General features: G+C 28.5%; 1 protein-coding gene across 1 annotated transcript in view; it reads right to left on the reverse strand.

The window, feature by feature from the left end:
* The window catches only part of LOC111641758 (WD repeat-containing protein 3-like), a 47093-nt gene extending 32484 nt beyond the window's left edge, over nucleotides 1–14609 (reverse strand). The window contains exons 1-6 of the mRNA XM_023387971.1: nucleotides 14487–14609; nucleotides 11245–11338; nucleotides 9325–9426; nucleotides 6412–6497; nucleotides 2164–2232; nucleotides 280–352 (exon numbers count right to left, since the gene is read on the reverse strand). Coding sequence (XP_023243739.1) covers nucleotides 280–352; nucleotides 2164–2232; nucleotides 6412–6497; nucleotides 9325–9426; nucleotides 11245–11313 — 399 coding nt within the window. The 5' untranslated portion in view covers nucleotides 11314–11338; nucleotides 14487–14609. The remainder of the gene's footprint in view (nucleotides 1–279; nucleotides 353–2163; nucleotides 2233–6411; nucleotides 6498–9324; nucleotides 9427–11244; nucleotides 11339–14486) is intronic.
* Nucleotides 14610–16780: the final 2171 nt, after the last annotated feature.

Consider the following 16780-nt stretch of genomic DNA (forward strand, 5'->3'; position numbering starts at 1 on the left):
AATGAATTTTGAAATGTAAAAAATGTTATCAAAAACTGAAAAAATCAATATATTTTGCATAAAACCTGCATAAAATGATGTTAAGATAATTTATTAACACCAAGACTCACTTCAAATAGCAAACTGAAAATAAATATAATTTATGAAATTGATAAAGTAAAATTTTGTAATTATGCTTTATGCTAAAAATCACAACTGCAAAATTAAAATTACTAAAGTACATTTTTTGATAAATTATGATAACGATAACTAACAATGATAAATTAAAGTAATACTTACTTTTAAAGTATCTACAAAAAATATTTTCACTGTACTATCAAGAAGTGATATAGCTATTAGTTTTCCATTTGGGCTAAATTTCAAAACAATGAATGTAAAAATATATTAAAATATTAAAAAACTTATTTGTTTATTTTAGAATTAAATATAAATATTGTATATAGAAAATATCAAGGGTTGAGTGATAAATAAGGCCTTCATCTTTATAAACTTAGTTTGGAAACAGGTAGAATAATATGATCAAAAAGTAGTGAGTCATTTATTTTAATCATATATATTCATTTTTTCAACCTAATCACCGTTTAATGTGACACAGTTTTCCAAATGTTAAGTCTATCTTTGATTTCTGTTCATGAAGAAACTGATATTTTCCCAATCTGTTCCCCTACAACAGGGTTGAACTTTGGCATCTGATGAAAAGCATTGATCTTTCAATATAATTCTGAGAACAATTAGTCTGATGGTGTCAGATCTGAGCTGTAAGGAGGGTATAGAATAACTTGTAGTTTTAGTTTCTTAAGAATCTTTGCTGTTTTATTAGTGAAGTCTTGAATTATCATGGTGCAAAAAAAAACACAAAAAAGATTAGACAACAAGCAATGCACCAAAATTTTTAACTCAAAAAAAAAACTTAGTTTTTTTTGGTATGAAATGAACAAAATTTTTAATAATTCACATATTTTTGATTTTTCAAAATATCATCTTCAGGAAAACAACAAATCAACCAGAGTACATGAATTGGAACAAATTTAAAATTTTAAATACAGTATGTTCCAATTCATGTACTCTGGTTTGTTTGTCATTTTCCTAATGATGATACTTTGAAATATCAAAAATGTTTGAATTATTAAAAATTTCATTCATTTCACACCAAAGAAACTAAGTTTTCTTTTTAAGTTAAAAATAATATTCTTTCTGGCTTTAAGGCTGGTTAACACTATATATATATTTGTCTAGCACAACATATTCCAGTACAGCATTGCCATAGCAACAAATATTTTCAGATGGCAAATTCATGCACTGTACTATATTGTCACAAAGTCTATTTTTGCTGTGCTGGAATAGTATTGACATCCACTAGCCAATAGCATAGCAATATTTGGATAATGTCACAATGAGATGTGCACGTTAGACTTATACAATTAATCTGGAAATGAATGAGAAACTTCAGTGAACACAAGTATGGTAAATATCAATATTCGTTTTCTTTATTGCATGATATCAATAAAGAAAACAAATGCTTTTAAAATCAGAAACTGAAAGAATGCTATGATAAAATATTTTAAAAAATAATGTTTGGGAAAGTATAGTAAAAGAAATGAAAACAAATGGTATATTTGACAAAACTTTTTTATATCCTATTTCCTCATTGGCTATTTCTATTCACTGTTTCAACCAGTTTATTACAGCAAAGTGAATGAATAAATATTCCACTGTCTGGTAACAAGCTGTACTGAAATAAATTGTGCTGGAATTTATTATGCAGCAACAAAGCACAATGAACTGAAATATCATGCATAAACTAGACACTTATAACTACTAAATACAATGGTCAATGTGTCTATTCTTGCATTTCACAGAATGCTGTGGTAGTAGACCTTATTTAATCAATCAATCTTCATATTTTCATAAAATATTATTGTTATTATTATTATAAAAATTTTAATTAATTCTTAACAAACTTATATATAATATAATAAATATTTATTAAAACAAATTATAAGTTTTAAATAAAATATTTTGACCAATTTTACTTTCAAAATATTGTGATAGTATTCTATAATAAAACAATATAAAATTTATAAATTAGTTTTGTTTCTTTATTAGAACTAAATTTCTAACTTAAAAATAAAATTTTGTATTTTACAACATGTTTTGACTTACCTATGCTTAATGCAAAGTACATCATCAGAAAGCTTTAAAGTTCTTGCATGCACAAGAGTTAACTTTTTCCTAAAAGTATACATATATTCAATGTTAATTTTAAAAATTTTTAATTTATCAAAATAAATAATATAAGAAAAACTCCTCCAAATAAGCCTTTGCTAACAATATTCTTTATTTTCATAAAAATTTTCACCCATTCTAGCAGCCACTGTCAGGATACGAAACAGAAATGATAGTCAACGCGCATTAATATGAGTCACTATGGGTACAGTAGTTAGCTTGCTTCATTGAAAATTTGTGTTAATAATTTTCAGGGTCAAGGGCAAAGTTGTATAATTAACTGAGTTAAAGATTAATAGGCAATCAAAATCTCTAAATTATAATATTTTGAATTTACTGATTTATTTTACTTTTAAAATAAAATGATATTTATTTACAAAACAAATTAATGATCTAAATGATTTTCAAATCAAACAAAATGAGGAGGAGATGGTATTTGCCATTTAAGTGTGGAGCAGTATATCAGAGTGGTTAAACAAAATGAAGCCAAAAGAAATCCATGATTTTTTCTGTTGTTGAAAAAGTAGAAAATGTTTTTTGGCCCCAAAAAGTAAAAAATGAGCCAATTTTGGCACAAAGTAGACAAACCTAGCATCACTGTATGCATCCCCAATATGCAAAATAGCATGTGTTTGCATGAGACTGCATCCATTTAATGATCCGGAATCAGCATAATAAAGTGCATCAAAGGTATATATACCAACTTGCAGTTTCTTGTAAACTCTCTCTCTTGACCGTTATTTGATAGCATAGAACTATGTATTCTCTTTTTTGTTGAATTAAATTGGTTATTTTAATTGTTAACCTTCATTTTCTATTCATTTCCTATCTGTCTCTCAATCCTCCTCGATCCCAAATCCGATCACCTGTGCACATGACCGCTGGTGCAAATTCCAAATTTGCAGCCATAAAGGTTTTTGTGTCTATCCTAAAAGACACAGTGGTGTCAGTCCTAAAGAGATGCTGACCCACTGGTCACAGTAGAATAGTCCATTAAAACTAAATGTTTGAATTGCTCTATAATTGGAGGTCAAACCAATCTTTTCTTACTAGGAGAACAAAATCTATTCTATTCAAAATAGAACATTTATTACAGTACCACTTTTCTTTTTGCACTTTTCAATCTGAATAATAAAATTATTATTGGAAATAAGATTACTTCTTGAGAATTTTGAAGTTAATTTACAGTTTGGTTTAACAAATTCTGGTAAGATTTTTGTTCACTTTATTGCATAAAAATTAATGTTGTGACAATGGCATTTTGCCAGAGCAACTGCAAAATTCACTTTAACATGAGAATTGCTTTAAGAGATAATGAGTATACAGAAACAGTTAAAATAAATAAAAAATAATAATAAACTTAAATACAGTAGAGCGTTGATTTTCCGAATCAATTGGGGACTGGGGTTGTTCGTATAACTGATTTATGTACAAAAAAATAGTTTAACGTATCCAATGTTGAAATTTTTCTCTGTTGCGTGTCGCTTTGCGTTGAATTTTCGTCGATGTTAAGCCCAACAAAGACTATTGTATCGTTAAAAATTATTTTTTTATTTTGTACAAACAAAATAAATATATTGAAAAATATAAAAACAATAAAAAATTATACTTCAGATGTTAATTTAGTATCAAAAACATAAAATATTTGAGTAGCCCAAGACATAGCCAAAGATTGAAGCTCCACAGCACTGGCGAAAATTTAAATTTGCCGACTGGAAATCTTTCGGATGATTGACTTTTGGAAAATCGACGCTCTACTGTATTTTCACATATCTCATATAATGTAATTTCCATGCAGATGAAAGACACCGTGCATCTTTATGATTGATGCAAAGATGATATCTGGCATTCCCATATATAATTAACTTTCCAACTATTTTACCTGTTTAATTTCTGGTGGCTCCTACATGCTTCACCTAATTGAAATATGGAGTTTTCTTAGGGACAGAGAACATAATGTCTAATTCTGTGGTGCATTTTACACATCATATTCATGTCCTTTAATTCTGGTAGGTAGATCCATGATATGTAGCCTATGGTCTACCTCCTTCAGATTTTATCCCTAGAGACTGGGGACCACATTGAGCTGGCATGAATATCTTGTCCAAATAAATGTTTACTGTTTGCATCATCAAAAGCGCCAAAGTTGTGAGTTTTGGTACTAATTTTTTTTTTCTTTTTTTTTTTTTACAGAAATGTCTTCCATATGACTGGAAATGTCACCATACCAGAAATGGTTGCATTTGAACCGCTAAATATATATCTACACAGTGATGAATATGGATACCTTAATTATGATCACCTAGTAATATATACGAAGTCTGGTCAAAAAGTTCCCAAACTTTTAAAATTGTACACAAACACAATATTATTGAAAAATGTGATTGCCATTCCTCATAATAATGACTCTGTCCAGCAACCTCATGTTTATTGCATTGTTTTATTAGAGTTAGTCTTTGCTCTTCACATCTTCAAGTAATAATCAAATAATCTGCTATATTTTTATCAGTCAATTCTTCAAAAAAAAACCTTATCAGTTGTGTTATGCAATTTTTGATATAGCTAACTGTAGAGAGCACCATATCAACATTAAATTTTGTGTGAAACTTGGAAAGAGACACATTAAATGATACAATAGTCATGCCAAGATGCACTGAATAATACAACAGTCAAACAGTGATCACCGTGTAGGCTATACTCAGTGCTATGACTGGTTTGAAGTTAAAAATGATAGTGAATCTGTTGTTGTTGATCTGCATTCAAGATGGTTGTCAACATCAACTGATTCACTGATACCTTATTCATTTAAGTGGCCAAAATGAATAACGTAAATCAGTGGTACTGACTCAAAATGCTCAAATAAATCTGAGAAAATGCCAGGAGGAAAAAACTAGAACTTTGGAATGATGACTTGTGGTTTCTCCACCATGACAATGAATCCATGCATATAGTGATTATGATTTGCAAATTTTGTACAAAAAATAAGATGACTGTGCTTCACATCCTTCATACTTGTCTGACTGGTCCTTGCAGACATTTTTATTTTCAAAGTTGAAATCCACATTAAAAAAAAAAATATTTATCATGAGAAATGAAATAAAAACATTCACAAATGGAATTCCTGAATTTGTGAGATTATGGAAAATATATTCCAGAACTGTTTCCAGAAGTGAAAATGTTGGGAAAGGTATATCAACCAAAGAAAGAACTACTTTCAAGAAGACAAGTCTTAATAAGTTTACATAAACCCAAAATATTTAAAAAGTTCATAAACTTTTTGAACAAACTTTGTATATACACGACATCACTAAAAAAAATTTACTGGATTTCAAACAACTATATTTCTCATCCCTTTAACTAATCATTCATGTGGCAAATGCTGTCAAAAGAAGAAACACTCCAAGTTTCATAATTTTCTAAATGAAGGATCCCCATTCCCATTGGATTGGATGCAGTAGACACAATAACTCTGTACTAAACAGGCGATCTCCCAGGTCATCAGATCTCACATCTTGTGATTACTTCCTTTGGGGATATGTAAAAGATTATGTGTATGTGCCATCAACACCCACAAACTTGCAGGAGCTTAAAATGTACTTTGTGACTGCTAAACTGACAGTACAGCATTCACAAAGTGTATTTTAAGTGTGTATATATAAGCTAATTTTAATAACTAATATACACACACACACACATATACACATTAAATTGCTTGCAATCTTATATATACACACACACACACACGTGTATGTGTGTGTGCATATGGATATGTTATATTCATAACTGCTTAACTGGCATCTTATAAAAAGTTAAAATCTTTTATATTTTAATTAAATATTGACTATGTTTGCAAATGTACTGAACCAAAAAATGATTTATATATTGAAAAAGAATTATAAGAAAAATAAAGTTAGAAATAAAGTTTTAGTATAAATTTCATAAATATCAACATAATTGTATATGCAATTTAGATCAGATTATTAAATTTTATATTAATAATCATTTTGTTTCTATTTAAATTCAAAACTGTAGTAAAGTGACAAATTAAATTAATTTTAATTTTATATCCCTAATTATCTTCATATAATTATAAATTTAATTTCAGTAACTTCATACATATTTTTATTGCAAATTTTTAAGAGATTAGATACATTAAAAATATTTTCTAAGCTATTTAATTTTTACCTTGTTTCTGAATATGTAGTATCTTTAATTAATTCAAAATCCCAGAATTTAACATCTTTATCAGCACTTCCTGATACCAAAGAACACTGAAAATTGTAATAAATCTTTCTGTTATCAAACAATTAAAAATATTATTATTATGCATATTATTAAAATCAGTTATTTTCATTTCATTTTTAAATTTTTTTATTAGTATATCCTGTATATTCAAAAAACTATCCACATTTTTTTTCTTTCTAGAAAATCAATGTCTTTCTTAATTCCAAATCCAAGAATTTAAAGAATGTAGTGTCAAAATTCAAATTGCATTTCTGTTACAATGGTTTTTGTATAACTAATGATAGGATGAAAGGCCTATAATGTGGGATAAAAAAACCACTGTAACAGAAATGCAACTTGAATTTTGATTCTACATTTTTTAAATTCCTATCACTCCATGCCATATATTTCAATCATTTGCATACACAATGCTAATATTTTTCAAACTTTGATAGCTACTTTAAATTTAAAATGTTTTGAATATTGCAATATCTAATTGTGATAAATTTTAGTCTCACGGCACTAATTTTTCTTTTAATTAATTTATAATAAAGTTAAATTATATCTAATATTAAAATATGATTTTTTATGTAAAAACTATTCAATACACACAGCTCACAACTAATTCTCATATCACATTTAATATGAAGAACATTCTTCATATATAGTAATCTCTGCTTATTGTACTGTATTCACTTTCAGATTTATCTAAACTGATAACATTAAGCAGGTAAGTAAATAAGACTACAATCAGTGAAAACTCTGGTTTCACTGATGCTAACATTATTATTGTTGTTGTGTTTAGTGGGTATACATGGTTCACACCGGTGGCTGTGTACTATGCCGGACTAGAATCAAGACACAGCAATCAAAACAAAACCAAAATTATATAAGTGTGTCAGTGTCAGTGTCTGTATTCAGGAATTTCCTAACAATATGGCATGTATTCAATATAGTGGCCTTCTGTAGTGTGATGTATGTACTTCTATTCAACTGTAATGTTCCAAGGCTTTTGTGTAGTGTGTGTGGTATCACACCTGTACAGGAGAGAACAACAGGTACAATAAGCACCCTATCCATCCTCCACAGATGCCTTATTTCCTAAGCGAGTTCTGTGTACTTGCTAATTTTTTCAGTGCATATGTTTTGTACACTGTGAGAATTTGGAATGGCTATGTCCATAATGTATGTGATTTTATTGTGTTTGTCAATGAGTGTGATGTCTGGTCTGTTGTGGTAAATTGTTTTATCTATGATTATGGCTCTGTCGTAGTACATTTTGTGCATGTTGTTTTCCAATACTGTTTGTGGAATATACTTGTAGTATGGTTCTGGATGTCTACCAATTTGTGTTTCTTTGCAAGCTCTTGGTGTATTATATTTGCTGTGTCTGTGTAAATAATCTGTCTGTGCCAAGAGCTTACAGCCAGAAGTGATGTGTTGTATAGTTTCTGGCATAATGTGACATTTTCTGCATGTGTCATTTGTGAGTGTTGTATCTTTGAGTATGTGTTTTCTGTAGTTTTTAGTATTTATGACCTGATCCTGTATGGCAATCATAAATCCTTCTGTCTCCCCAAAGAGGCATCCTTGATCTAACCAGCTGTATGATGCAGTTTTGTCAACAAAATCCTGGGCCAGATCATAAGGTTACCTGCCATGGAGTGCCTTTTGAGCCCACGATTGCTTGATGGTGTCTATGCTTTTTATATGTTGTGTCATGTCTGTATGATGTGAGTGTAAGTTTAATGGTGTGCTATTTAAGTCTGCTAGAGTTACTGCTTTATGTAATTGTGATGTTTCTTGTTTCCTGTAGAAAAACTCTCGCAGTGACTGTAGTTGTTTGTAGCGAAGGTTAACTATGTCAATCAGGCCACATCCGCCATCTTTACGTGGAAGGGTTAATCTTTCTGTGGCAGATTTAGGATGATGTTGTTTATGCTTAGTAAGTGTTGTTCTTGTTTTCCTTTGGAGTTGCTCAAGATCTGTGTGAGTCCAATGTATAACTCCAAAAGAGTATGTGAGTACTGAGACAACATATGTGTTTATTGCTTTAACTGTGTGTTTTGCATTTAGCTGTGTTCTGAGGATAGCATTTAACCTACTTTGGTATTCTTTAATTAATCTTTGCTTTATTTGTGTATGTTCTGTTAGCTTGGCCTGTTGGAATCCTAAATACTTGTAGAACTCTCCTTCTTCCATGGATTCAATAATGTCCCCATTTCCAAGTGCAAAATCTTCTTTCTTCAGGATTCCTTTTTCTATGTGAAGTGTTTTGCATTTGTCTATGCCAAGCTCCATTTGTATGTCCTTGGTGTATGAATGTGTGATTTGCAGGAGCTGCTGAAGTTGTTTTTGTGTGGATGCATAAAGTTTTATGTCATCCATGTACATGAGATGTGACAGCGTAAACTGTGTTGTTTTTTCATGTCTGATATTGTAGCCATGTTGCATGTTGTTTAATATGTTAGATAATGGGTTCAGGGCTAAGCAGAACCAGAGAGGACTCAGGGAACCCCTTAAAAAATTCCTCACCAAATGAATATTTGGTTTACAAACAAACCAAATATTCATTTAGCGAGGAATTTTTCAAGGCAATACTACCTGAACAACACTACATCTCAGGGTTAGTAACATTTCAAGGGATTTAAAAAAGTCTAATTATACAGGAATAACAACTATAATAACCAAATTTTGATAACAATGATAAATTTTTCATAGTTTATTCTATCTTTTATGTTTAAGATCAGCTAATTTTGATAGCATTAATTGGAGATAATATCTGCAATTACTACATACAGAGTATGCTGTATATTTATTTATGCTTTAATAAAATTTTATTATTTCAAAATTAAAACTAAATATATTATGTACCTGATTAGGTGACATATCAATCGATGAAACAGAGGATTCATGAGCATCAATGGTTTCTAAACACATAGTTGCATTTATATCAAAAATTTGAAGTTTTCCAGTCTTAAAAATAAAAAAAAACAATTAATATTTTTTAATGATATTTTTTATTACAGCTAATTAATTAAAAAAAATAAAAATAATTGTGATGGGTAAAAAATTTACAAATTTCGTTATTAAATATAACAATCACAAATAAACTGCAAATAAATCAATCCAAATCTATTTTATCTATCATAAGCAGTATAGTAGCCAATATTTTTTGCATATTAAGAAATTTTGGAAATACTGTATGTCATTGAATTATAGTCAAATTCCTCCATAATAATATTCAGCAGAACAAGAAAAATTATTATTGTAGAGAGATTTACTGTTATAATGAGTTTTTAAAATGTATTCTCTTCCTTGTTTTAACATTGATGGACTGCAAATAAGGTTATTTCTACAGAGTTAGATAATGTTACAACAGAAAAACATATAACATTATCAGTCACTTCTAGTACAAGATTTAAGTGATTTTATTGCATGTTATTTCTACTTTAATATATTAAAGGCAGAATCTAAATCTTCCTAGTCAAAAATAATCTAACAAGTAAATAAAACAAAAAATAAAACTAAACTAATTCTAAAATATAATTTCTTAAGGAGAATGCTTTGTTTAATTATTTTAATAAGTATAATTTGCAATTCTAAGACATCTCTGTAAACTTTCTAAGAGAATTTTATATTAAATGAGTTTAGGCAGTAAAATACCAAAAGCATGCTAAATCTGGAAAATCTAATCTCATCTGCATTGATGTGTACTGATCAAAATTAATAAAAATTTAATTTGCATTAATGTTATTGTACAGAAAAAAACTACTGTGTATTTTATGAGTACAGTAAAAAAAAAAAGGTATCGCTAAACAGAAATTTATTGCAGTAGAGAATATCATTCAATTACAAGAATTTTACATTAGGAATTGTGTAGGCAACTACATTATTATATTCTTATCCCTTATAGGAAGATTTATTTTTATATTGATAATCACTGTATCAAGATTTGACTGTATATTAACAACAGAAACAAATTATCTTTGAATATTCTAATAAAAGATAAATATCAAATACATCATCATTTATCATTAAAGATAAATATCACATACATCATCATTAAGTACCATTAATTAAATTATATGAGTATGTTATTATTAGTCAAATCTATTACTTAAACTAATGATAAATGAATCAATTTGAATATATTCATTATTAAGTTTATAAAACTCATGTACTATGGTACTTTTCACAACATATATGGTAATATAGTTTGTAAGCTGTTTATTATTAAATAATAAAATCCATAATAAGCTAGCCAAATGGCTAAGGTGGTTAAGACACTGGTCTACCAGTCTGGTGGACCTAGGATCAAATCCAGGTAAGTCAAAAAATCCCAGATAATTTTTGGGAGATGTCTGTCTAAATGTGTCAGGTCCATCCATCGTCACCCAGCTGACCTATCATAGGTCTGGCTAAACCCTCAAAATAGACTTGGAAAAAAAGCCCTCTTAAAGCCCACAGGGGAAATAAATGAGTAAAAAAATTTTAATAATAATCTATAATAAAATGAATCAAACAAATAATTAATTTATTTCAATCTTATTTATTTGTTTTTTTTAATCTAATTTTATATTCAACCATTTTATTTTTGATAAGATAATTTGATAATGATAATTGTTAAAAATTTTATTACTGAAATAAATAGAGATTCAATCACATAAGAAAAGAAACCTAAAACATAAAAATTTGCACGGATGGTTTTCATACTCAATTTTTAAAATTTATGCATTTGAGAAAAATTAATGTTATTTAATTTATAATTAGAAAAATAAAATAACAATTTACTTTGGTTCCTATGATGCAATGTCTATCTCCAGGAGCAAATAAAGAACATGATGCAGGCTCACATTCCATTGTACACAGGCATTGCTGGTTTAAACTATATTTTTAATGCAAATAAAAATTTGATATTAAGATCAATAAGCAATATTCTATAAAATTTAATTTTTAAATATTTTATTTTGTAAGTATTACTTAATTACTATCAAAAAAACTTTTAAATAAAATGTAATTGTAGAATTTATAAAAAAATAATAATTATTTTTTAAATTGAATTCATATGATAATGGAAAAATATCAAAATATCTCATCTTTCTACAGACTACAATTCAAGTAACATATTTATTTAAAAATCTGTTATTAATCTACTGAAATGTTCTTATAATAATTATTTTCAAATAGATTCAAATAAAAAGAAACTACATTGTCAAAACTTTATCTGAAAATAGTTTCTTATTTTTAATTAATGTTTCCTGAAAATTTGAAACTTTTAATTCTCTTTTTGATAACAACATTTGTACATTATATATAACTACAAAAAAATTCAAAATTTTTCAAGCACTTTCAAGCATAACTTCTCATCTTCAAGAATGTTCTGTTGCTACAGAAACATAAACTTGAGAAAAATCATTCCTATAGTGATTAGATATTTACTATTCACTATTACATCAGATAGAATAATTTATAAAATAATTCAAAATTTTCTAAATTATTTCCATATCACGTATTTTATTTATTTATGTAATATTTTTTACCTAAGTAAATAAAATGCATGATATAAAATCATACATTTAAAAATTATATGAATAAATAAATTAATTAAACCAAAATGTAAAATCATTTAATGATGTGTAGCTACTGAAGTTGTGAACCAGTTCTAGGATATTGCAGGTTACCAGAGTGAAAATGACTCAAAAATATATACAATTTTTTGGGCAGCTGCACCAATAACCATTTTTTACAGTAATATAGATTCCAAATATTTCAGTGCATATTTGATATACAAGCATGGATCATAATTACTACTTTTAGTCATTTCAAACAAATTCTTCTGCTTTTCAAATGAAAAAGTTAAATTTTTATTAAAATTATTATAATTAATTAAATATAAATGCATATTAGGATAATGAAAGTAATAATTAATTTTTCATGCCAAATTCTTATATAAAAGTTTAAGAGCTCTGTTGACATTAATAAGATTTTGATGAGTAAAACACAATAAATACAAAATATTTTGCAAACACTTTCAACATGTATAGAATGTCTTCTTAAGGCAAAATGAAAACAAATTTTAGAATGATATGAATTTTAACATTAATGTTAATATGTTCTAATTGAAGTGCACATATTACTTTTAATGTTAAAATTCAAATCAACATTCTAAAATTTGTCTTCATTTCGCCCGGAAGAAGATATTCTATACATGTCGAAAGTGCTTGTATTTATTTTGTGTTTTACACATCAAAACTTTTATTAATGCTGATAGAGAGTGCTCTTAAACTTTTATATATTAGGCTAATTTAATATGATTAACTAGCAAATATTATATAATAAATTAAAATTAGAAATTATTAATACATAATTACATTAAAAAATTGCCAGGACAAATTCACATACAGAAAAATATATTTCTTTTCAGAATATATATATTATTTATTTAATAATCGTGCTGGCCACCGCTAGAGGACTTTTTAACTCATTTATATTGGACGGCAGACATGTAGCCTCAAANATTGTCCCCGTTATTGGATTTTCCAGTTGCACTGCGTATATTCCCGATTTTTCTAAAACGTCGACTTTATCCCGATCATTGCATATACTCCTGCGTAGGTTGGGTAGGGTATATGCAATGATCGGGATAAAGTCGACATTTTAGAAAAATCGGGAATATACGCAGTGCAACTGGAAAATCCAATAACGGGGACAATTGAGAAGTATATAGGGGCAACGACAAGAATGCTCGCTTGCCGTATCGCGGAACATCAAGATGATATAAACAAAGGAAGACAGACCACAGAGCTCGCCAGAAAAGTTCTACAGCAGGGCTATAACCCGTTAATGTCAAAAACAGCGTTGCTCAGGAGCTGTAACAACAGAAGAATTACATTTATTTGGGAAGCGCTCCTTACAATGACCACAGACGCATGCAACGTCCCCACATTCGACTTGCCCGAAATATGGGTTACTTTATACCAGCGTTTAAATAGCAAAAAGCGCCAAGAGTCGCACAATTAGTACGATCGCTCCTCAACGCATGCGCTGCTAGTCGTGTGGATTTAAAATATTTCGAACTCCAGCAAAAGCTTGTTGCACATGACCAACGGAATTACCGAACGCTATAATTTAGAAATTGACAAGAAAAATTTTCCGTTTTCTACTTGGAACATTCTGCACGTTCTAATTCAAATTTTGTTCTTTTTTCGCATGAAGACGACGATATAATACTCGTCGAAAGTACTTGCGATACAAGAAAAATCGTATTAACGCTGAACTCAGTGCTTTTTATCAAGAAGGCAATAATTAATTTTTCATGCCAAATTCTTATATAAAAGTTTAAGAGCACTGTCTGTTGGCATTAATAAGATTTTGATGAGTAAAACACAATAAATACAAAATATTTTGCAAACACTTTCAACATGTATAGAATGTCTTCTTAAGGCAAAATGAAAACAAATTTTAGAATGATATGAATTTTAACATTAATGTTAATATGTTCTAATTGAAGTGCACATATTACTTTTAATGTTAAAATTCAAATCAACATTCTAAAATTTGTCTTCATTTCGCCCGGAAGAAGATATTCTATACATGTCGAAAGTGCTTGTATTTATTTTGTGTTTTACACATCAAAACTTTTATTAATGCTGATAGAGAGTGCTCTTAAACTTTTATATATTAGGCTAATTTAATATGATTAACTAGCAAATATTATATAATAAATTAAAATTAGAAATTATTAATACATAATTACATTAAAAAATTGCCAGGACAAATTCACATACAGAAAAATATATTTCTTTTCAGAATATATATATTATTTATTTAATAATCGTGCTGGCCACCGCTAGAGGACTTTTTAACTCATTTATATTGGACGGCAGACATGTAGCCTCAAATAAAAAGTCGATATCGCTGTAAATTTGTTATTGCCTTTGCAAAGCGTATGAAGGGACAGATGAAGATGGACTCAATTATATGTATAGTCCGAAAAGAAATATATTTTTTCTATATTAATACATAATGTTTACCTGTTCCATATTTTAATGCTTTCTTTACTTGCAGATAAAATTGATGAGTTGTCAGAACTGAAGGAAAGAGTGTTAACATCAGTGCGATGACCGAGATTTCCAATAGTTTGTACTAATTTATTTTCTGCAGATTTCTTATCGATTCCACTGTGTATTACACTGTGTAATTCTATACTATTATTGTGTAATAAAATTGCAATCTAAAATATAAAAATGCTTAGTTATATAACATTATTATATTGTGAGTAGTAATAAATATGTTACTAATATTGAATTTAAAATAAAGTTATTTTAATATTTGAACATATGAAATAGTGAAATAATTATATCTAAAAACTTGATATCAGGAGAGTGAGTCAAAACAAACTGAGATTGAATTTTCTCCTCATGATAATCACTATGAGGCATAACTTTTTCAAAGTATTATTTCTCATGGAATTCAATGCACTTCTGCTATCATTTCTGACAGTTCTTGAAAATGAATAGTAGGCCATTTTTTGAACAATTCTTCAGAATTGCTTCTGATGTTTTGACCACTGCTATTCTGGATGGAAAATGCATTCCCTACTAATAATACAGAAATGCTGGTAACAGGAAACAGAAGAAAGGTGCCAAATCTGGGCTGTATAGTGGATGTGAAATGAATTAAATGTTTTTCTTTGCCAAAACTTAGCCTAAGTTAGCATTATGCAAGTCGGATTAGAATAATGCAGTCACAAATCACTGGCATGGAGATTAAGACATTTCCTACAGTATGACCCAATAGTGTCTGTACAGAATTGACAGGTATTGTCTGGTGACTGATATATGGTGATGATATCAGAAGTGTTAACAAGTTCTTCAATCAAACTATCACTAGTCTGTAGACTTGTCTGCTTCAATATTGATTCCCAGCCATAAGAGAATGCCTTAAATCATCAAAATGCTGTGGACTGATGAAGGGCTACTTTGCTATATATAGTTTTTAATATTTTGTAAGCTTCTTTAGTTGTTTTCCTAAAGTACTATAAAACTTATTTTGTACTATTCATCATGTTCAATCAACATTTGTTTCAGACAAGCAGAAGACAGCAATTTCTCTGTGTGCTAAAACAGCCAAACAAATCATATGACTGCAATATTTTGGACTTACAGTGATAGAGATCTGGAATTTGTTAATGCTATATTTTTTATAGGAAAAAAGCATATCTCATTTTATCTTGACTTGTCCTCAACATGCTTATTATAAAAATATAATACTATAATTTAATTTCATTTTGAATTTCTGTTATACTCCTTTTTGAGCATATTTCAATATATGATATAAAAAATAATTTTATCTTGAACAATTTTTAACCCCTTTAGTTCTTCGCCCGAGTTAACTTGGGCAGGTTACATTGCGATACATAAAACTCGGTCCTTTCGGCCCCCAAAAGAATTTTTGTTTTTTTTTTTGAATTTTTGGAATGTTTTTAAGTCTCCAAATTTTTTCAAAATTTTTATCGTGATTTTAATCTACTTTTAATGACGCATGATTAACGCTTAATTGTTTTTTAATGAAATTTTTTTTATCAAATTTAATTCATCATTCTAAAGTTGTAGTGCACGGATTTTCCTTTGGTAAAGTTATTTAAAGCTAGTTTCTGATGTCAAAAACCACCTCCAATAGTTTTTTAATTTTTTTAACTAATAGATTTTATTATATATATGTTTAATTAAGTCGGGGGGTCGGAAATCACAATTAAAATTTGAATTTTTGAAAAATATTTAAAAATATACAACCAGCTAGTATTCACTCTACTATAAACCCATTGCCTCCCTAGACTTCTGAAAATGTCCTGGGAAATCCAACTCCAGCTGTGTTCAAGGTCATCCAGCTGTGTAAACAATGACTCATTGGTGTCAAATTTCGCAGAAAGATGAGAGAAAGGAAAATAAAGTTTGTAGCTTTCTCTTCAAAATTAACGCATTTCTTTCATTTTTTTCAGTTTTAAGTAATTTTTTAGTTTAATTACATTAATATCAAAAATTGCTGAGAACTAAAGGTGTTAAAACAGTTAAATTAGAAGAAATCAATCAATCAATCAATCAACATCTATTTGTTATGGCTTTCGCCTTTACAAAGGGGTTACAAGATCTTGTAACATTGACAAATAAAAACATTGTTATACATGGTTTCAAAGATATTAATTAAAGCTTAATTAATAATGTTATGTTAAAATGTTAAATAAATAACAGAAAAATTTATAAACTTTAAATAGCATGTCAGAGCTTAAACTATCATCGTATAAACAATACATATCAAAATCAGTTGT

This window comes from Centruroides sculpturatus, unplaced genomic scaffold (genome assembly GCF_000671375.1).
Source record: "Centruroides sculpturatus isolate CEXI.00-Female unplaced genomic scaffold, Cexi_2.0 scaffold660, whole genome shotgun sequence".
In the NCBI taxonomy this organism is placed as follows: Eukaryota; Metazoa; Arthropoda; class Arachnida; order Scorpiones; family Buthidae; genus Centruroides; species Centruroides sculpturatus.